General features: G+C 39.9%; 1 protein-coding gene across 2 annotated transcripts in view; it reads right to left on the bottom strand.

Annotated features, from left to right (window-relative positions):
• Positions 1 to 2,600: 2,600 nt before the first annotated feature.
• Positions 2,601 to 23,955, bottom strand: part of LOC115253623 (semaphorin-2A) — a 453,840-nt gene continuing 432,485 nt past the window's right edge. For both annotated transcript variants that reach the window (XM_062852947.1, XM_062852946.1), the window contains exons 11-16: positions 11,882 to 12,218; positions 5,820 to 6,136; positions 5,633 to 5,741; positions 5,182 to 5,260; positions 4,413 to 4,996; positions 2,601 to 3,731 (exon numbers count right to left, since the gene is read on the bottom strand). In XM_062852947.1, the coding sequence (XP_062708931.1) occupies positions 5,189 to 5,260; positions 5,633 to 5,741; positions 5,820 to 6,136; positions 11,882 to 12,218 (835 nt within the window). In that variant the 3' untranslated portion in view covers positions 2,601 to 3,731; positions 4,413 to 4,996; positions 5,182 to 5,188. The remainder of the gene's footprint in view (positions 3,732 to 4,412; positions 4,997 to 5,181; positions 5,261 to 5,632; positions 5,742 to 5,819; positions 6,137 to 11,881; positions 12,219 to 23,955) is intronic.

Below are 23,955 nucleotides of genomic sequence, written 5' to 3'. Positions count from 1 at the left end.
ATTTATTTTGCGGGTTGAAGAATGTTACTCCTAAGATTTTCACTGATTCACAACCTTGAGGCCATATAGCATCACTTCCTCCTCTTTCAATCCCGATATTAAAGGCAAACGTCTTGTCGAAGTTAAACAGTGATCCTGTACACCATCCAAAGTCAAAAAAGCTTGTATTATGGCGATAAGTTTTCAAGTTTTTAAGAAGGCAAAATTTAAGATTAAAAAATGAGTATCTTAACCTTCCAGGACGCGCGCCATCAAGCAACCGAAACTGCACCGCGCTCGCGCTGTATACGAAAAGCGAGGTTTTTTGGTAGTGTTGTACTTTTTACAACAGCGCGCGCGCTGAAGGGTTAAGAGTTAATAATTATCTCAGTAACAAAACCTTAAGAATAGCCTATAAATTTAAGAAGGAAAAATTCCAGAACAAAAAATCAAACTAAATTGCTATTAAATAAACATTAACACAACTTGAAAAAACAAAAGAAGGTAATATATCGACATTACATTTTCAGCACTGAATCATTTTCGCTGAACATCAGTCGCGTCGTAAAAATTATGCACAAATTATTGTGCGTTGCATGAAAACCACAAGTATGACGACTACTTTCCAAGGCCTTATGTGATGGTCGAAATTCAATCGCGGAGCAAATAGCACGTGCAGTCACAGCAGCCATCACATCATCCGCTCATGTGGCGACCCTTTTTCAAGAATTATCAAAGAGGCCTATGATGGAAAATTTGAAAACAGGTTGGATTCCTTAGGCGACTATCTCACGCGTACCTTTGATTGCGGGTAAAAGTAGTCGCCAAAGTAGATTTTATTTTGATTCGTATAATACATCCTTTCCACGCAGCAAATTAGCCGCCGCAGCTGGAAACCCGAGCAAAGTACAACAACAAAATTACATCAAATCGAAAACATGATTTGTATTCAGCAACAAATTGATATCACATTTTGATATAAGTTTATTTTCATTTAATTTGATTTCAAATTTTGTTTTCGGTTTGCATTTCAATATTAAGTGTTAGATTGGTTTTAAATCTTTTAGTAAACTATGAATAAAAATCTAGGGATATATTATCATGAGTGCAATTATGTTATTGCATTCATGATTTGATAGCAACCGAAAAACTCAACATTTACCGACTTTTCTTTTTTCTTTTTTTTTCCCCCGTAACGTGGGTAGATCACCTTAGAATGATGCGTTGCGGTATAAGATCTACAAAATCAAATTTTGATCTTGATATTTACCATATTTATAAATATTCCAAGATCAAAATTTGATGCACTTTTGTGTGTTTTGTAGTAATTTTGTTTCAATGTACTGCCAATTAACATTTTATTTCAGCAGGATTCAGGTAAATTTATCGCATGATATAAATAATATTGTAAAAATGTGTAACTGTGGCGAGCGTATCACTAATATGTTACTTATTTGACGTACGATGTTAATATTATTTTATATTTCAGAATAACAACCGAAGAATCTAGTAATTCAACCAAATGCCATCAAGACGACGAGGAAACCAGGATGAATTGGGCTTTCAACTGATTCGAAGCAATCTAACAATGGTGTGCCTTTACGTTAACCAAGCGTATCCTTTGGAGTTTATCCTTCCACTAACAAAACCCAAATTCCCGTGACACCTAGGCCTGAGAGATCGTAGAGCTGTCTACATTTTTCATAGGTGTCCAAAGCTAACCATTCTTTCACATGCCTCAGCAGTCGCAAGGACGTGGCCAGGACAGTGCTCGACCATTGGTGGATTGCGTCAGTCTTATCTAAAAGTCAGAGATTAGTCCTAAATCTTTGTGCTTTGGTTCGGACGGGAAGGAGGCAACACTCATAACAGCGGTCTACGACTGTACCACCTACGAATTTGTGCGACTCGCTTAATGCTAATGCTAATGCTAATTTACCGATTTTTATTTTTTCTTGCGCTGATAACAAAAACAGTTATCAATTTGCTATCATCGGTAGCATGAATTATTTTCAATTTGCTGTCACAGGAACATTTTTCTGCTCTCAGCTTTGATGTTTTAACCGTTAAAACGACCAAAACGACAACAACCGGAGTTATCAAAATTTGCATTATCACAACATCAAAATAAGTTTTCAATTTGCCATCAGACTTTGCTCGGGAAGTGGGTCTAGCAATCGCTAGAACCGAATCGAAAGATTAATCCTATAAAAGTTAAATATTGGCACAGACTCGTACACTGATCCGTTGATTGTGAGGCATATCCCTTACCTATTGGCTATTTTTCCGAGTCAAGAGATGTGTGTTAAACATACTACTGCTTCTAGGCATCTGCTGGAATGGGTTTGTTGATGCTTTCCGGTGCATATCAGGGTGTATATGGTGAGTGTGATAATTGCTGGAATACGATGTAACCAAGTGAAATAACGTTCGAAAAATGATACATCACCAGAAAATGCGTGCCTGGATACCACAAAATTATTTGCTGTGCTTGATAGATGGGAATTAGATAAAAAAAAACACTAGTTATGAGTACCTACAATAACAGAAATCATACTTACATGTGGTATAGCTCCAGATCCTGTGGAAGTTTCTCAATCAGAAATCGATGGAGTCCAATCTTGTCTTTAAATTTCTTTATTTGGTGACAATTATTGTCATTATAGATTCACGTACAAAAAAGCAATTTATAAGAAATCAAATTAAACATATTTCCTTCTGTTCATTTTCTTCAGTCTTAACTGTCTAATAAAAACTTAGAGCTAAATGTAATACTTCTTTTTATGTACACTGCTACGTTTTCTTGCATTTTATTTAGTTTTTTTGACGATTCTTCTACTCTCTTCAGCTTCAAGGTGAAATTTCATCTGTGTGTTTGTGTGCCTACATTTACCATCCATTCCTAAAGTAACGACAAACCCATCCGTTGTGTATTTGATGTTCTTTTATTCGTTCACCTACTGTATTAAGTTTTTTTTTCGTTTCTGTCGTTTTGTTTTGCTTGTCGGTTTCAATTTGCTACTTCCGGTTTCGGTGATATGTCTGCGGTTATTGCATCGGTCAACCAAAACACCATTCCAAATTGTTTTCTCCATCTCTACTCTCGAATGATCTGTGTGGTTTTTTGTTTTGCTGTCAGTTTTTTTTTCTTCAATTTCGTTTTTCTTTTGCTGTCCGGGATGTGTCTCGAATGTGATGTGAAGTTGAAGTTGAAGAGAGAATATGTTGCATCGGTAGTGGGTTTGCGCGAGGGCAGAAAGGAGGTCTGAAGCGTGTTATGATTTTCGATTTGCAAACTGTGTTCGGTTAAAGGGAAATGAGAACTTGAAAAGGCTATATAGAGGAGAAGAGTGATGCTACTTTATATAGGTTGGGGTTTCGGCTATCGCGGATTGATTTGTCTTAAGTGTTACATTTTGTTTTACATGATCACGAAGAACCGTTGGCCTTTCGAGCTCGCTCCCGTGGCGTTGAATTGCTTTTCCTGTTTGTGTATGTGATAAAATGCTAGTTTGTTATCTACCTGCTTAACTAGGGCTCGTTCTTGTCATTCGTTTTGCTTCCGTTAATAAAAAATAAATTTAAACAATAAGCTAGCTTTATCCATTCATTCCTCATCTTTTTCTTTTACTAATAAACTGCAATAACGAACGGGTTTTCGGCGGTTTCTATTCTAGCGGTGCATGTTGTTCTGTAGTCGAGTATGGAGTGCCTATTTACAGTTTCAGGTTGGTTGGACTGTTACCAGATTTCTGTGAAAAGTGAGAGAAAAGAGAAATTAAATCAATGGCAGATGCTAGTACATGTATATACCTGATTTTAGGATGATCCAAATATAAAAGTTTTAATGGTAAACTTAAGACATACACTACCAATCAACGAGAAAAATTGATTCAGTCCTCATGACTGAAATTTGTAATGTAAAATATAAATTACACTTTTTTCACTGAGCACCCATGAAAACAAAAAGAACGGAGTCAATCGGTGCCGTAATCGCTTGTTTTCGAATAGGATGAAAATAGGAGCATGAGATTACTGATGGTACACATACCCTATATTGTCGCAACAAATTCAGGTCATTATTGTTGCGCGATGGTTGTACTTCAATTTAGTGATCGTAGGGTATCGCGCCACTTGGGCAGTGGCTTCTATATTCGTCTGTTTTCCACTATAACTCAGTCAATTTTGAACCAATTGACTTGAAATGTTGTGCACGGGTAGATACTATGCCTATCACACCATATTTCAAAAGTTGTGTCAATTGGTTCAAATTTGACTGAGTTATAGTGGAAAACAGACGAATATAGAAGCCACCGCCCAAGTGGCGCGATTCCCTATTACGTAAGAAAACTGAACAAAAACGCTTGAAAAAACGGACATCTGAGACCTACTTTGTCACATTTTTGCCTTCCATAAAACCCAATCAAACTTACCTTGCTCTACTATGCGATGCTGGACCTTCAGCGAACTGGGTGATGGGCTACACGGGGATGGGGGAGATGGGCGTGGAAAAATGACAACCTCTACAATTGTTACTCCGTGTGTGGGGGTATTGATGATCTCTCGCAAGCTCGTTGGAATTGGCTAATAATGTAATAATGTGTTGTCTGTCGTTTTTTTTTCTTTTCACATCTTTTAAGTCTGCTGGCGCTGCTGTAGTTGTGTGTTCTTTTTTGTTTTTTTTTTTAAATAATTAAATAAAAAATGATCCACTCGAACGTACTCCACCGAGCGGCCGTCTGATTGCACGAAACGGTCCGGGAAACGGTGTGTCCTGGACGTCACAACACTCGTGAATCGCGTTGCTGCTGGCGTGGTACCGGTTTCGATTTGTTTGCTTTTCACTTCCTCTCACTCACTGTACAGCAGTTCATTCTACGATTTTTTTTTTGCTTTCGTTTTCTTTCTTTTTCTTATTATTGGATCATTAAGGGTATCACAGTTCATTTAGTTGATTGTAGTACCCTACCAAAGGTAGTGGACAAGCTATTCGATGTTGAAGTGTCAAAGTTTGGTCCTGCGGCAAGGAACGGGATAAAATGTAATAAAATAATATCAATAAATGCGACTCGTTCGGGATGGTTTGTTTGATTTTTTTTTCTGCAAGGGCTGGGTGCTCGGGGGATGGGAGGGACGGAGTCGTGGAAGGTTCAACGAAATCAGTGATGATAATTTTTCAATTTCGTACTTCGCCGTACTCACCTTGATATCAGACGTTGGGATTGCGTTGGAAAACATCGTTAGGATGCTGATTGCTATAGTTTTGCTTGGATGAACATTGCTGGGGGCGAAATGAGAGAGGGAAGAAAACGATGACACGGGTGTTATTGCTTATTTTTCAGCTGGGTCATAAAATCGCGATGGCTGAGATATTTCGGGGACAGGATTCTGGCGAATGCGAGTGGGCGACAACACCGAAATTGGTTTCAATCCACGATGAATAAAGCTATTAAATTCATTTTATAAGCATTTTCGCGTCGATTTTTGGAATATTTGAAAGAAAAAGGTGGTCGTAAAAATAAATTGATGAAACACATGCCACTTTGGAGCAGGATGGTACCGACAATAAAGTTGTTTAATGTTTTTTTTCGCGTTCTCTGGGCAAATCGTCAGAATCATGTACCTCAAGGGAATCGCACAGATTAACACTTACTGCTTGTTTCTTCTCCCAGGTCTTCATGGCCGATTTGTACTTCTCAAACTCGTGGCACCAGTCGGAGTAGATTTTCTGATAGTCATTGCTCTTGTTCGGTGGAGTGCATCTAAACGAAACAGAAATAAACAATTGTACGAAATTGACCTCAGTCTGCAGTCATAAAACGAAAACCATCAGTTCATACCTGTGCGCATCCACCGTAATGTTGTAACTACAGAGGAGTGACCCGCCCAAATGGCAGTCGTATCGCCCTCCGTCAGCTTCGTTCACCGAAATCACAACCAATCCTCGTTCGGTAGTTTCGATGTACTTCGTTGGGTTGTATTTGATCTCGTAGCGTCCCTTTTCCTTCGAATGGTGATACCAGGTAACCGATTGGTCCTTCAGTATCTCCGGGACTTTGACGAAGCAACCCAGGTGGACGCTTTGCCCGTAGGTCACGATGATTTTCTTCTTCAGGACACTGGTGTCGCAAATGTCGTACGTTTCGTTGCCAACATCCTGCGGGATGAAATATATTTTTTCGGGTTATAAAAATTGGTTTCTTGACTATCAGAAATTGATATCATTTTAGTTTAATCATAGTTCGTACTTAGGAAATTAAAATATTTCGCAGGCTAGTTTGAGTAGGTTTGAGTATACGGCTTCCTCTGAAAAGTCCCCTGAAACATCATTAAAACTCCCAACACCACCCCCATCCCGGCACGCCCTTGCAAACCCCTGAGACACATAGAACAGCATTGGAACGCCTCTGAAACCTCCAGGAACCCATTTAAAAAGGCTTGAAATAATCTGGTATGCCTCTTAATCTTCTTCGTACATTAGCTTAAGCTCACTTCGCTGACGTAGTACACGCTCAGCGTGCTTGTGTGGGTCATAATGACCCCAATGCACGACTAGAGTTCAATCCCATGGAACGCCCCGGCAACCCCCATGAAACCCCCTAGAACTCTTTGAAAGCGCTTGAAATCCTTCGGAACGTCTTTGCTATCTCATGGAATATTCCTGGAAAACCCTGAACACCTTTAGAACGCTCCAAAAGCCGTTGGAACATCCCGAAACCCCTTGAGAACACCTGGAACGCTCCTCAAAACCACAGAAACGCCCTTGGAACTTCATGAAACAAATCAGAAGCCCTGAATCGCCGCAGAAATTTCATGAAACACCCAGGAAATCCCTTGGAAACTCCTGGATCGCCTCTGAACATCCCCCCCCAAATGTTCTTGAAATGCCCTGAGACACTCTGAAACCCACTAGAACACCCATAAAACACATTGAAAACTCCTGGAACGCTACTGAAGTCTACAGGTACGCTCCTGAAAGCCCTGGAACAACTCTGAAACACTATGGAATGTCGCCAAAATCCCATGGAACGCTGCTTTAATACCTTTAAAACGCCTGGAACACCATTGCATCCCCCTGTAATGTCCTTGAAACCCCTTGAAAACCTCTGGAATGCCTAAGAAATTCCCAAGAAGCAGATTGTGCATAGAAAAGGTGGCAAAGGCGGGGTTTTTCTTAATTTTTACAAAAGGTGAAAGGGCTCCTAGTATATGAAACACCTGCAATGGGAGGGATTTAATTCCCAAAACCCCTCCTTTGTTCACAGGGTTTCCTGGAAGAACCCTGAAACCGCCCAAAACCCCTGGAACGCCCCTAAAATTCCCAGGAACACTCCTTAGATTCCTTAAAAACCACCGAAACGCCCCTGAAACCATTAGAACACTTCCGTACTGCTCATGGAACTACCTGGAACGCTCCAGTAGTACCTTCCCGAGCAGGAGAAAATAGCTGAAGAATAACTAACTCAGGTATGGAAAACCGAATACCTACAACCTGAATGAGGTATTAAGTAGCCCTGCATAAGAGGTAAAATACCTGAAATAATAACTGGTGTGTATTCTGTGCATAACGCGTGAATAATGACATCAGGTATGGCAATACCTAAATAATAATCGGCGATTTTTCCATACAAATTGCAATTTTTCCATACTTGAATAATACCTCAAGCAGTCCTCAACACCAAATCAATAACTCGTTGAGGTATTGTATCAATACCTACAAAATACCAAAATAAGTTATTTTCAATACCTGGGCAACCGACCAATACCTTGTCTTGGTATGATACCTGACTTTGGTATGCTCCAGTACCCGAGCAGGAATGAATAACTGCCACATTACTGGAGCATACCAAAGTCAGGTATCATACCAAGACAAGGTATTGGTCGGTTGCCCAGGTATTGAAAATAACTTATTTTGGTATTTTGTAGGTATTGATACAATACCTCAACGAGTTATTGATTTGGTGTTGAGGACTGCTTGAGGTATTATTCAAGTATGGAAAAATTGCAATTTGTATGGAAAAATCGCCGATTATTATTTAGGTATTGCCATACCTGATGTCATTATTCACGCGTTATGCACAGAATACACACCAGTTATTATTTCAGGTATTTTACCTCTTATGCAGGGCTACTTAATACCTCATTCAGGTTGTAGGTATTCGGTTTTCCATACCTGAGTTAGTTATTCTTCAGCTATTTTCTCCTGCTCGGGTAATGTGGCAGTTATTCATTCCTGCTCGGGTTGGAACACCCCTGAGACATTCGGAACGCCGCTGAAATCCCATGGATGGCCCATGAGACTCCAAAGAACGCTTCTAAAACGCCTTGAAACCCCCTGAAACTCCTAGAACAACCCTCAAACCATCCGGAACATCCATGAAAACTTCTGGAATACCCTTGAGACCACTTGAAAACTCCTGGAGCGCCCCTTAAAACCCCGAAACGCTCCCAAAACTCCCCGGAACGACAATAAAACCCCAATCCTAGAACCCCTGGAATGCCCCTGAAACCATTTAAACGCTCCTGAAACCTCTCAAATCATTGGAGCGTCCTCGAAATCCTTGGAACGCCAATGAAACATCAGGACAACCGCTGAAATCCTGTAAGCCCCTGAAACCTCTTTGAAACCACTGGAACATCTCTAAAATCCCCTGAAAAAAACCTCGTTATGCCACTGAAACCTTCTGGAACTCCTTGAAACATCCCTAGAACGCCCATTAAACACCCTGAAATCTCCTGGAGTACACCTGAAACGCCCCTGAAACCGCTTAAAACCTCCAGAGACTGTCTGGAATAACTCTAAGACTGAAATGCCCTTGAAATCGAAAAAAATAGCATTTGTGCTATTAGTTAGGGTAATGCTAGTGTGTTGATTGGATGCACAATGAGAGTATGATAAATAAAAAAATGATGTAATCCCGATGACAAGGTTATTACACTTTTTACAACCATAAGAAGGGTGTAAATACCGCTTGGAAAACCGACTTTCGATCTGCAAGGCCGAGTCACATGTACGAATCAACTCAGCTCGACGAATTGGGCAAATGTCTGTGTGTGCGCGCACACACATACACTCGATTCTCAGCCGTCTGTTGACCGATTTGAGTTATCTTACAAGGGAAGGTTACGATGGTGTCTCCCGGGGATTTCAACCGGACTATTTTTGTTGCATTCTACATGTGGAAGTATGAATAAATCCAAAGCCTTTCGGGTGATGGCCCAGCGGTGTAGTCAGGAGGGGCCCTCATAGGGGCAAATTAGGGAAAATATAATATATATTATTGAAAATGCTCAAACGTCATCGAAATGCAAATTTCACAATGTATTGAAGTAGAAACAAGCAGAATATGCATGAATACACGATTTCGTATCAAATTTAATTTACCATAGGCGTTGCCAGGGTAAGAACCAGTTCAAGCTATTTTAATAAAAATGGATCACCTTGTTTATCACCCATCTCACCCTGGTAATGCCTATGTAAATAAAATTTGATACGAAATCATGTATTCATGCATATTCTGTCTGTTTCTACTTCAATACATTGTGAAATTTGCATTTGGTGGACGTTTGAGCATTTTCAATAATGTTATATTTTGCCTAATTTGCCCCTTTGACAGCCCCTCCTGACTACACCACTGGTCCATCACCCGAAAGGCTTTGGATTTATTCATATTTCCACATGTAGAATGCAATAAAAACAACCCGGTTGAAATCCCCGGGGGACACCATCGTAACCTTCCCTTGTTAGCATAAAATGAAAAGCAACATTATCCTAGTAGAACGCTATTGAATTATGTTTTGATTGGACATTTGGTTACCGAGTTATCTTTCGGAGAGTACTTGAGAGTAGAACAATTTAGCTCATGGTTTCCCAAACTGTGGGTCGCGACCCCCCAGGGGGGTCGCCGGCGTTCATCCAGGGGGTCGCGAGAGACAGTAAAATATTTTACTGTAACAGACAACAAATAAGGGAATTTCTATGGGGGGTCGCGAAAACTACATCAGCTGGCAAAAGGGGGTCGCGTGACCTGAAAGTTTGGGAACCTATGATTTAGCTATTTAAGAGATGTTTGGCAAAGTGTCTCATTATAAATTTCTCAGCCGTCCGTCCACCGATTTAGGTACTCTTAGCACCAAATGAAAACTATACAACATCCTAGTAGAACGCTTTCGAATTTTATATTGATTGGACGTTTCGTTATCGAGATATCTTACAAAAAGCACTTAAAAACAATATTATATGAATTTTTGAAAGATATGTTACTCTGTGTATCTCAATAAACTTCTCAGTTATTTGTTATCCAATTCAAGATCTTTTGACAGTAAATAAGAGCAACAATGCTCTAAAATATTTATGCAAAATTTTGTTGTGATAGGTTGTTTTATTATCGAGATACAGGGGATAGACAAAATGATCGAGACAGGCAAAATTTTCAATTTTCAAAAAAAGGTTCAAACATCTGAAATTTTTTGAAAAGTGCATCAAAGAATCTAACTTTTACTATAAGTTGATCAGCTAGTTGTCCATCCATGGTTCACATTTGAGAAAGATCGGGCTATTCTACATGAAGTTAGAAAGATTCTAGAAAATGTCATATTCATCCGATTGCCAATTTTTAACTGTTATATCTCCGGATTCAATGAACCGATATCAATGAAATTTTGAGCGTTCATGACTTCTATGATTAGCCAAGTGGAAATTGCAACATTTGATTGCTTTGACATTCATGCACACAACAGCAACACGTGTTTGATGAACAAATGAGATTTTAATTGGGAAAAAAAATCCACGTGCTCCGATGGGAATCGAACCTACGCCTTCCAATTCGCTAGACTTGCGTTTTCTTTTTAGGCTATGGAGCCACTTGACCATCTCCGTCCCATATAACTGAACACGATACCACTAATGCACATGGTTTCTTCTTTTTCACAATCATCGCATCTACACATCTCTGTTTGTGTGCAATGCCGAAAGGCAGCAGATTTTTTAATATTTTAAGTTTCGTTTTTATTTTATTTTTTAAATAAATTATGTGATAGGCAGTATATTTTCATGTTTATGCATGAAATCATGGCGAGGGATTTAGGGTCAATCAACTACTTCACTAATGCCGGGGCCCATAGCGTTGTGGCTTCACGTTCATTTCATAAGTGGATGGTCATGGGTTCGAACCCAGTCCCGGCACTTCGTCAGTTACTCTTCCCCCCGAGAGCGGCTGGCACCTGACCCTCTTCTGAGCCTCCATAGCTCAAATGGACCCGAATAATTGGATATCGGCGAAACAGCAACTCATAATGGACCCCCAATCGAACTGGAAAAGTAACAAGCCACACATCAACATCCTCGTGCTCATCATTCTACCATGAACAGGGTAGAAGTTGACAGCAGCGCGAAGGCTGTCAGTTCGATATAGTAGAGTAGAATAGAATACATTTAGGCGCTGTACAAAAGTTTGAGTGCAGCTGCCAAGTGGACAGCTCACGCAGTGCCCAAGTGGACAAAAGAGCTGTTAATTAGGTTAAGTGGTCGAAGAAAAAAAAAACTACTTCACTAGATAAAATATTCACATATTTTCTCAAAAAATGTTTCCATAAAAAGTGTTTAATGAGTCTTGAAAAATTATTTAAAAAAATACCAAAATACAAAAACAAGAACTTTGGGACAACCTTATGATATTTTGAATAAACTTTGTGTTCTGCATAACATCTAATCAAGAGATTATCGATTTTGCAGTTCAATCAAAAGAAAATTGTGCTGTAATTCTGTGTATGTCTTTTATTATTATGAGTGCTGGTGCTAAATTATGTAACAATGTATCAAGATAGAGTTTACTCTTGTTTGGATTTTTTCTCATGTATGAACTATGATCAACAATATCAAAAAATGAACATCAAATCTTACCTGAAGCAATCCCAACTCGTACGGTTTGCACGTGCTGGTGTCCTTATCCCATCCGCAGTACGGATCCTTGACGCACCGGTAGCAACTGTCGTACCTTCGGTTGCACATGGCCAAGTCGATCTGCTTGACCCGGTAATCGGTGGCCACGTACAGCGACTTCCGCGTCTGGCTAATCTCCATCACCTGGATCGCCTCGTTCTGAGCAATTTCGAAGATATCCAGCAACTTGGACTTGGACTCCCCGTTCGACAGGTAGTGCACGATTTTGTAGATCCGCCCGGCATTGGTTCCGATGTAATAAACCGTGTACTCCTGATTGAGGATGTCGATTTTTATTCTGCAAATGAAGGCAAATTGGATACCCGAATCGAATTAGAATAATCAGTTCGCCGGTAATTGAATTCCTGTGCAACGTTCGGGCTAAATTTCATTATTATTCCAGGTCAGTTGGTCTAGTTACACACACGTTGGTTACAGCAATCAATTAGTGAGATTTAATTTTTTATCCTTTCGGTGAAAATCCATCAACTAATTGTTGGACTCGCAATTAATCTCGACAAAACCACGACCCAGCTGATTGGCGCACTCGCTCGCTTCGAGGGGGGGAGGAGGAATTCCGAATCGAGAATCCCCCCCGACCGACCAGGATGAACCGAAACAAAAGAGCATCCGCATCACGCATGAAACTATGCAAGTATGTATGTGGGAGGTTCATTAATTTGTGGTCAACTGTGGCGTGATAAGGTCAATGTGAGCAGCGGGCTAGTCCGGTCGATGGATAATCCACTGCAATCAAATTAAAAACCTCAACAGCACACATGACCCAGCACCGAGCGTACAACCCACCGACCGACCGACCATCCGGTAGCGGAATGTTTGCTCTAATGAAGCGCTTAATTGGTCAGAGTGGGCCGGCCAAATTCATTCAATTAGCAAATTTGTTCTCAGCGTTCCCTAATTGTGGCGAAGCGAGTTGGCCGTTGTTCTGATGAAATTCGTCAGAAATGGGTGTTTGTTTTAATCAAAATTGGCTTAGGTACATTTTTCACTTTTCTGTGCAACAAAGTGTTCCCGGAAGATAAACATGGGTTAATTCACATGAAGTGTCTAACGCTTTAGTTTTCATTGTCAAGGCGTACTATCTTTAATATTATATGATTTTAATTTCGATTTTTAAGAGGATTAATTCAATCCAATTTAAAAAATAACGTTCACGTAATTTTTGCTCCGAATTTGGCTTTATATGTGAGCTTCCAAATGCCCGTTAACCCTTAACCCTCTAATACCCAAATTTTTGATTTTGATCTAAATATCATTTTTCGTCATCTAAAGTCGATTTAAACATGTTTTGGAAGATGATTCTTTTTAATTCTCGATTTCGTGAATTTCAGTTTTTGATTTTTCTAATTTTTATTTTTGAACATCCCCACATTTTTATATTTTTCCTGGAAGCCAATTCGGGGTACAGATTTTTTGAGATGAAAACATTTTGAGATTTTAAGATTATTGTTGAATTGTTTTTATTTTAAATTTTTTTCATAGAAAATTTTATTTTCCGTGTAATTTTAGGGAAAATAATTTTAGAGTGTATTCGATTCCCTGGCGAAACTGGAAGCATTTTCTCATTTTTTTGGTTTTTGATTTTTCATTAAATAACGAAGCAATATTTTCAAAATCGGTTTTCGCGCACATGTAGAGCATGGATCAAGGTATCTTCTGAATTTTTTTGTGGTGGAAAAAGTTTTCCATTTTTGCAGAAACCATTTTTTTTGAAAATATTGCTTCGTTATTTTATTAAAAATCAAAAACCAAAAAGTGAGGAAATGGATCCAGTTTCGCCTTAAACTATTAAACTAGTATAGAATGATTTGGGAAAAAATTAAAATATGATAATCGTAGCGATTCAATACAAAATAAACAATCACTTCTAAAAGGTAACTAAAACATCCATTTTTCAATGATTTAAAAAAAAATGTAAATACGTTTTAAAATACACCAAAAACCATTTTGAGATATACAAAACCATCCTAAATATCAGCCAAAAACAAAAAAAAAAATAAATTTTCCACGAAACAAAAATTACAAATATGCTCAAACTATACCCCGTCTAAAGGCGGGATTGGGTATTAGAGGGTTAAGGACGTGCGCCGTTGTAAAAAATACAACACTGCCGAGAACCTCGCTCGTCGTATGCAACGCGAGCGTGGTGCAATTTTAGGATCAAATAGGCGCGCGTCCTGGACGGTTAAAGAACTTTAAGAGACATCGTTGTTTTTAAGTCAAAATTACCCATAACATTTGAATGACAAGACCTAGCAACATGCAGTGTTCAGAACAAATATGCGTCATTACTTGCTCTTCAAATACTCCGAAGCTCACATCATAAAAAAAATAAATAAAAAAGTTATTGTGAACCGTTTTTGGAGGGATCATCCTAAGTCAAAGCTTAAAATTGACCTACTACTTTCAAATTAAGAGCTTGCTAGATTAAAGGTGTCTTCGGCAAAGTTGCTCGAACTAGCATTGCCTCCAACTTTGCTGAGGAACTTTAGCCAGATTGTCACTTTTTCGATTTCGGGGCATTTGAAGGGTTTCGGAGGTGCTGCAGGTAGACGTGTGTGCTGCCACGCTGCGCCGCCGTCGCCGACGTTTTTTCCACGCCGCCGCCGCGCCAGTCAAATTGACCTGGCGCGCTGCTATATTTTTCCACGCCGCAGAACAATTTTTTTTCACGCCGATGAGATTACGACAAAGATTTTTTTTTTTCTCGACAGCACTGTTTAGACCTGATAACAATAATAGTAGTGATTTTGAAACAATTTTAACTTTTTTTTTCTTGTGTATATTGGGCGTATTTTTCTGGGATTCTTTTTGTAAATCTTTCGTAACAATTTTCCATGATTTCTTTTACCCTAGTAGTGCAGACAGGCAAACTGAGCGTGTACTACGTCAGCATAGTGAGCGTCAGCTAGCGTACGAATAAGGTTGATGATTTTTTACTGCAATATGTACTTTGAAGATCCTCATTTATTCTTGTTCACTGGCACAGTATTTTTCTCGATCCTGAACTCACTAACTGGTCTGTGGAGACTCGCGGACCGACTTTCGATTTCAGAGTGGATGGACAACGGCAGCGGCAGACACTGGGAGACCAACACACGCGGGTTTGAACTGGATTTTCGGATTGCGGTTTAGAGATACGACGTGCACTGGGTTACAGGTTGAAGAAGACTAACTCTATTCATGGAATGGGGGTTCGGTTTTATAGGGTAGCGTATTCTAGTGTTAGTGTTTATTCTTAAATTAGTGTTACGAGGGTACATAAAGGGGTATATAAGGGTCGATACAATGGAATCGAGGTTTTCAAGGCCATAGTGGCTTTCTCTTTTAGCAGCTACATCTATTTACCGTTATGTTAGAAAACATGATAGGTTTAAGCTATGGTACAGTACTGTGGATTCATTTTACCGTTAGGTTAATCTTTTGTTTGAAATCATTTAGGGTACAATGATACAAATCAAGGTACAAATTCATTTTACTTAATTGGCTATTCAACAATTCTTGTTTAAACAAGTCTCTTTATAAACCTTACCGGATTATTTGCAATATTCTCATGGGGTCCACAAACACGTTCTCCTACATATTTTTATTGGGAATTTATGGGATTTTTATGGGAATTTATGAATGACATATTTCAAGAAATCTTCTTGAGAAATTCCTATAGAGGACCGTCAAGAAATTTCACCAAGAATCCTTCTAGAAAACCTTCAATGCTTAAGAGTTTCCTCCATGGATTATATATGAAGTTTCTCAGGGGATTCTTTCAGAAAACCATCCACAGATTCCAGACACTAAATACAGCATTTTATTTAAAAAAAAATGAAAAGTACAGAACTTTTTCAGAAATTTCTCCAAAAATGTCTTCAAAAAATGTTTGGGAGTATACAGAAACATTTAAGCGATGCCTTAAGTTCTCTCATGAATTTTCCCAAGAATTTATAAAGATAACCTCTCAAAAGGGCTTCATTGGTTTTTTGAACTTCCATAAATTACGTCACAAAAATGTTTATTTTCAACTCCTATGGCACACTTGTATAGAACCTCCTCTGAAATGTGTGCTTGGGTTAGGGTATCGCGCCACTTGGGCGGTGGCTTCTATATTCGTCTGTTTTCCACTATCGCTCAGTCAATTTTGAACCAATTGACTTGAAATGTTGTACACGGGTAGATACTATACCTATCTCACAACATTCCAAAAGGTGAGTCAATTGGTTCAAATTTGACTGAGTTACAGTGGAAAACAGACGAATATAGAAGCCACCGCCCAAGTGGCGCGATTCCCTATCATACTTTCCGGATCCCCTTGCTGCTCGAAGCTTGGTGGAATTTATGGACGTTCCTCTTTAAGAAATTGCTCCAGGAATTCTATTTACAAAGTAATCTAAGGGTTCTTTCAAGAATTCCTCCATCGGTTGCTTATAATTTTATAATTATCTTCATGGAGTGTATCCAGGAAACTATCCTTTCATGATTTTGTTTAGTGATTCCAGTAGATATTCTTTCAGTGATTTCTGCATAAATTCATAGAGATTCCATCATGAGATTTCTTCTCTAGGATTTTTCCTCCGATTTATTTGATGAATTCAGAAATTTCTTTAGAACAATTCTCTGAAATTACACATTAGGGTGTCCCAAAATAGAAAAAGTGTCAAAAGCAAGGATGAAAGAAAATCAGTTCAAGTGACAAATGATACAGGATACGAAAAGTCCAAGATTGCCTTTGCTCTTGCAGTGGCATGACCCTCGCCCCGTGCTTGTATCGTGGGATTAGAGGCAATCAAAGCATCTGATGCACGCTTTATCATGGGATCACACGTTATCGGATCATGATACAAGTCGCGATAAATTTTATTCATCACGATTTAAACCACTTATGGACCAATATACTGAATTCATGATTGAAAACAATACATTCATTGGCATATCTTGATATTAGAGCAACATAAATACACAAAAAGTGAATGATTTTCGGTATTTATCATTTCGACTTCATGATAACGTGTCCATCAAGGCCGCACATGCCTCGCGATTCAATTTCCGCGGAGCATGCTTGACGACAACGTTCTGTCGTTGTTGCTTATGATCACGCGATGCGCATCAATCGCGACACATTCGGTATCTTATCATGATCACTAGATTTCCATCCTAGGTCAAAAGGTTAACTTGCTCACCCCTAGGGGGCTGTCCATAAACCACGTGGTCATTTTTTCCTGAACTTTAGACCCCCCTCTCCCACCGTGGTCTCGCGTGGTTTCAGGTTGAAACCACCCCCCCCCCCGGAGGGGCCACGTGGTTATTTTTTATACGTGCATTTTTTTTCAAAACACATAAACAAGAACCACAACACAGTAACCGCATAGTGTATCGTTGCAATACGAAATACGCGTTTATGCAAGGCAAACAAAGAATGCAATGCACTTCAATTAATAACAGTGGAAGTGTTCAAAGAACACTAGTGTGTTTGAAGAGAGACAAGACATATTCCTTCGGACAAAGAATAAAAATCGTCTTAAATATCACTGCAACAAAGTAGATAACATTTTATCAAGGATAACAGCTTAAGAAAAAGAAGGCAGCTTTTGAAAAAAAGTTAACGGGGGATCTGCAAAAGGAAGTTTCCTTAAGATATTCCCAAGTGTGGGTAAGTGGTCAGATAAGGTTTAGTATAATTTGGTGATCAGCCACATTAGCTGAAGATGTTCAGCGTTATCATAATAGTTGGGTAGTGATTATCATCAATAAAATCACCCAAAAAATTTCCGAAGATAAATATGCGACATGGAATTTTAGGCAAACAGGAAACAGGACCTTTCAAAACACTTCACAAATGATCAGACTGCAGAATGAACATTTACTAAAATTAGCTGGGATTATGCAACTTTCAAGTATTCATGAGAAAGAAGCGGGGAGGTATCCAAAATAAAAGAAAAAGATTTTTTTAAATTCTCATAAACCTGCATTTTGAGAGCGCGATGGATTAACTAAGTCCGAGCTCTCCACCAAGAAGTGGAAACGTAAAAAATAAACTGCATTTTGTACAACACGCTTGACAACACGTTGAAAAAATCTCTGCATTAGCGTGGTGCTTGCGGTGGTAGCCAACCGCGCGACTGACGGAAGGCTAAAGTGCACTGTAACGTTTTGACGTTTTTCTTTTCTTTAATTAAAATAGTTTCGGTTTTAATTCACACACTTGACAAATAAAAATGAAATATAAAGTTAAATTGCATTTGCTTATATCGAATAGAGTAGATAGAAAAGCGGTTTTGACGTTTTTCTCTTTTTTAAGCAAAATGCTTTTGAATTCGCTTAATTTAGTTTAAGTTTATCAGAATATTTTTAGAAGTTGACTAAAAGTTTTGAATTAAATATAAACCCCGAATATAACCTGAATTTGCTCGTGACTGATTTGTGTTAGCAATAAAATTATGTATGTCGACTTTTGGTTTGTGTCTCGGCTAACTCATATGCCATTAACGACGTAGTGAGTACAGTAATGGCTCCTGAAAATATGTATCTCAACTACACCATCTTGACGAACCTAGATAGGCGCCAACTGACTCAAATGGCCATACGAATAGTTCGTTGGCGCAATTTAATGAAATAATAGGGGGATTGTAAGAGTAAGGTTTCTTGAAAAGAAAATGACTTAAGCTCGGTCATTTCGTTCGCTACAAGGCTGGAGTGTAGAAGTGATCGCGACTTTAATAGTGTTTTCGGAAATTTATTTCGTTTGAAAGTGAATTTGGACCTTTCGAGTCACGTACCGAAGGTAATAAGGTAAAAAGTGAATTCTTATGTCGAATTCGTTTTTAATTCAGTTCCAACCTGGGTTGGAACTGGATGAGATCACAGTTTCAACCCCAACCCGACTTCGGTTTCGCTTGTACTAAAGTTTGTTTGAGTTTGTTTGACGTTTGTTTGTTTACACATTTTCCGCCAATCCAGTTCCAACCCAGGTTCAAAAACGAATTCGACATTAGTGTTAAATGTTCTAAACGGTGTTTTATGTTGCTCTACAGTTTTGTTAGTACGTGTTTCCGGTCTGCGGGACCGTTATTCGCGACGTTCTACAACGTACTCATTTTTAGTACATAAATAGGTAATTGTTTAGTGTATTTTAGTAGTTCTCGTGTTTTAATTTAAAAACCTTATTCGCGTTGGACTTTCTCCAGCGCTTAGGCGCTTTTTATTGTACGGGCTGGTGCAAGTGTCAGAAATCGACAAGCGGAGTCGAATCCGGGGTTCCGTGGCGTCTTCAGGCGTCAAACTCGTCCACGAAGGACGGAGATAGAGCTCGGGTGTCCGCTAAGGCCCGCCTTTCGAGGCAGTTAAACGGAGAGAAGTGAGGTTCGTCGTCAAAGTCGAACGAATCAACTCCGACGGTCGCCAAAAGCCGTCGTCGACTCCACCACACGTCAAAAACCCCGGTGGAGAGAGTCCGAGAGCTCGGTCCCTCGTACGTCGCCAACCAGCGTGCGTCGGATCAGGTCCGAATTCGGAAAGTAGAAGACGTGGCATTCCCCGCTCGGCCTAGCAGGAATCTAAGTACACGAAGCCGGGTCGCTGGGCTCTGTCGCGTCTCTATTGACCTAAGGAGGATCAACCCGGGAAGCACGAACCCTCGTCCGTGCAAAGCTCTTGAAGGAAACCAATCGGAAGCCTTCCGTCCAGCCACCACTTCCTCCGCACCGTAATTCGGCCATCCTACCCGAGCTCAACGTGCATCGCTGCGCGCCATTGCAGCAGCTAAAGCGGCTAAGCCAACAGTCGCCATCGCTACCGAGGACGTCGAAACGAGATCGTCAGAGCGAGCCGTCTTCGCCGGCATCGGCCGGGAACTCCGGGGCAAGGACATCGTCGGAGAACTTCGAGATACCGCACCGCTTCAAAAACCTGCGCAGGTACGTGGAAACTCTGTTCATGGCCATGATTTGTTTCCCATAGTGTTTAGCTCCCCGTTATAGACATTTCCGTTAAAGTTCAACCCGAATAAGCCTAGTACTTTCTTGAATAAATGTAATTTTTGAGCTCGAAGTCCTGATAGTCAGTTGATTCCGTTTTGGGCATTTCCCTAGAGAATTCACCCTTTTACGTGTATCTATATTCCGTTTCCGTTTTTTGGTAGATTGATCTTTCAGGCTTCTGTTCTTCAGTTGCGTGCGTTTGATTTGAGTGAGCTTAAGTTCGGGTATAAACGGGTTCAAGAAAGGGTTCTGGAGTTTGGCGTACCTACAGGTTCGTTACGTTGGCATTTTCCGTTAGCAGTATAGCCGTTCACGAGTCCCCTGAGGGAATAGTCTCAGAAACAGTCGGGCAAATTTCAGAAAAGACAGGTGGTCTCTCGCCTAGCGAGAGTGGCGCTAAAGCCATCTTGTTTGTTAAAACCTCGTGTGAGGCTTTGAACGGTTACAGCACTAAATATATTTATTCTTAATGCTTGATTTGTTTTCTAAGAAAAAGGTGGTTTGTTTGTACGGAATCTTAATGAACAATACAATTTTTCGTGCTATGGACAGGAAAAAAAAACAAATTATCCAATTGAATAAAAAGCGATTTAATGCTTTTGGAACAGACAGGAAAAATTAAATACCAAATAAAAAACCACGTGGTTTGGTCGAGACCCCCCCCACCCCCCTTCGTGGCTTTCCGTGGTCTTTTGGCACCCCTTAGTGACCACGTGGTTTATGGATGGCCCCTAGAATGATACACACTTAATTCAGATTGCCGGGATATCAGCATTTTTCCATTCTTTTGCCGAGATTTGCACAGCCGATTAATCAGCAAACAACAATTTTGCTGAGATCTCAGCAATTTTGACAGTTCATTGCTGAGCTTCGGCAATCGTTTTACTGAGAGTCAGCTAACAAATGTCACTTTTTGTCGGGATATCAGCTGATAGTTTTACTGAGCAGACGGCTGTGCGCGTTTTTGCCGAGCCCGCAAATCTGTTTTGAGTGTGTAGATTTGGGTCTTAGAAACAATAGTTTCATACACGAAAACTCAATCAAAATATAATTAGAGGTTGCACGCACCGATTTCATGAAAAAATGAACGATTTTTGTTATTTTTTTTTCAAAATTATGGGCAAATGAGTTGAAAACTAAAAGAAATAAAAATCACCCATCTCAGTAAATCATAGTTCTGGGTCCCGCAAACAAAGTTTGGAGGAAATTAAGGTCATCATTAAGGTCAACACAATTCCATATATTTGACATAGGCTAAAATATCTAAAAATCTAGATTTTTGAAACAAATTTAAAAAAAATGCTCAATTTATAAGGATATTCGTGCGATTGACAATTTCCTTATTTTGTATCAAATTTTGTGTAGATCATTTCGGCCGAAGACGGTTTGGAGCTATCTTCTACGTGGGTTGAGATATTGGTATAATAGTGATAACACAATCAATGAAAAATTCGTGGTTTCTTACGTTATTCATTTTTGTTGACTAGTTTCCATATTAGGCCACCCATTCAGGGATGGGAACATTCACTTGCAAATAGTTACACTCACTTGCTATTTTCTCAACTCAGGAGCGTGCAATCAAGAAACGATGTATGGACGACTTTTGCCTTGTGGTTTTCTCTAAAATTTTGTCGAATAGAGTAGGGGTCGCACACGAATCCCAAAGTCGTGACAGAACTGTGAAAGCGACTCTCCACGAGGTGAGTGTAATTTACAATCACCTAGTGGAGAGTTGCCTTCACAGCTCCGTCACGACTTCGGTATGCGTGTTCGACCCCTATTCTATTCGGCTACTTTTGGACAAAATCACGAGGCAGAAGTCATCCATACATCGTTTTTTGATTGCACGCTTCTGAGCTGAGAAAACTGCAAGTTAGTCTCTTTGCAAGTGAGTGTTCCCATCCTTGCACCCATTATTTTACTCATAAATAACCTTTTTGAGCACCGCTATGTTGCATTGAGCCGTCAAATAACATAAATAATAAACAAAAACAAACCGCCCGTGCAGTTACTTGTCCGTGATCTAATTTTCGGCTTGCATTATTTAGTGATTTTTGTGATGTAAACGTTCAATTTATCTAATCAAACGCTACAGGGCAATAAGTTAACTTATTACTCAGCTGTTAGCATCGACAGTAAGTTTATTATCGTTTTTCACGTTATAGTAAGACGTTTTAAACTGAAACCCCTTTGCGGGTAAAATGAGCAAAATTAAGTTCCTTTTCGTACTTTCAGATGGGACGGATTTATGAGAGGAAAACGAAGCGGCAAACTTGGACAGATGAGCAAATTGATTGATTGATTTGTCTTTATTAGAGAGACTTTCAGCCCTTGGCTGGTTCGTCTCTACAGATGAGCAAATGGCCGTGGCAAAGCGTGCCGTTGATCGCGGAGTATCTGTCCGTCATGCTGCTATTACACACAACATTCCCAGGGCCACTCTCACCAGGTGGGTTGCTTCTCCGGGTAAGAAAAAGGGCTTGGCTCGGAGAAAACGGTGTTCTCGCCAGAACAAGAGCGTGAACTGGTTCAGCATCTTCTAGATTTGGAGCCAGATTCTATTGGGTTGACATGAAAGATGCTCGCAAACTTGTCTATGACCTGACGGAGAAAAACAAGCTACCTCACGACTTCAGCCACAAACGCCAAATGGCTGGCAGGTACTGGCTTCAAGGATTTCTCAGGCGAAATCCAACCGTATCATTCCGGAAGCCGGAAGCAACATCCATCGCTCGAGCGAGAGGGTTTAACAAACCCTCTGTGAATAACTTCTACGACCTGCTGCAGAAAACTTTAGACGCCAAGCATTATGATAATTCTTCCAAAGGTTTCCAAGGGCACTCCAGGAATCTCTTGGAAAATTTCGTCAGGAAATACCGAAGAAATGTCTAGAAGGTTTATTTTTGGGATTTCTGCTGCGGTTCTTTCAAAAATAGCTCCTGGGATTCCTTTAGAGGTTCCTCCAGGAATTCTTTGAGATATTTATCGACAGATATTAACGGAAGTATTTTATGAAATTACATTAAAAAAGTAAATCTTCAAGGGTTACCTGAAGGAATTTCTATAGGAATGTTTAAAAATCAGAAATTCAGAAATAATCGTTGAAGCAGCTCTTGGATGACTCATTGGGGATTACTAGGAGAAACTCCTGAGATGGCTTTGATGGAATTTTTAGAAGAATTCTAGGAGAAATTTTTGGAAAAATTCACGAAAAAACCCTGAAGAAGTTTCTGAAGAAATCCTCAAGGGATTTCTGAGGGACATCCTTAAAAAAAATCTAAATGAAATCTCGAAGATGCTTCTGAAGGAATCATTGATAAAAGTTCTTCAGGAATCAGTGCGTAAATTGCAGACAAGGGTACCTGGAGGAATTTTTGAATAAATTTCTCTATAAATTTCTGAAGGGATTCCTGGACGATAATTCGGGCCAAACCCTGGAAGAAAACCTGGAGATTCTTATGAAGGAGTTCTTGAAAGAATTTCTTGCCAAATGTCTGAAAGGTATTACTGGATAAAACCCATTCATAAAATTTACTCTAGATTTCAGGAGATTAAAAGAGGTTTCGTGGGTGTTCCAGGGGGTTTTTAGGGGCACTCCAGAGGGATGAAGTTGCGTTACTGGGTCGTTTGAGGGGTTTCAAGGGCGTTCCAGGAATTTCCATGGGGTTTCAGGGGTGTTACAGGAGATTTCAGCGGCGTTTCAGTAAGAGTTCTAATGACGTTCTAGGAGTATTTCACGGACGTTCCAGGGGGTGTCATGACGTCATATGGCGCTGTCCATAAACTACGTAGACTCATTTTGGGTCATCTCAGACCCCCCCCCTCCCCCTCCGTAGACTTTTGTTCATACAAAATTTTCGAAATTTGTATGGAGCGTAGAATTTGGCCAGACCCCCCCGTCCCCCCCTAAGAGTCTACGTAGTTTATGGACAGGCCCTATGGGCGTTACAAGGAATTGCAAGGAATTTCAGGGGCGACCCTCAAGTTGTTTATGGGTGCTGTCCATAAACAACGTAGACTCATTTTCGGCCATCTCAAACCCCCCGA

Source organism: Aedes albopictus, chromosome 2 (assembly GCF_035046485.1).
Source record: "Aedes albopictus strain Foshan chromosome 2, AalbF5, whole genome shotgun sequence".
NCBI classification, from domain to species: Eukaryota; Metazoa; Arthropoda; class Insecta; order Diptera; family Culicidae; genus Aedes; species Aedes albopictus.
This window is presented reverse-complemented; position numbering and strand designations above follow the sequence as displayed.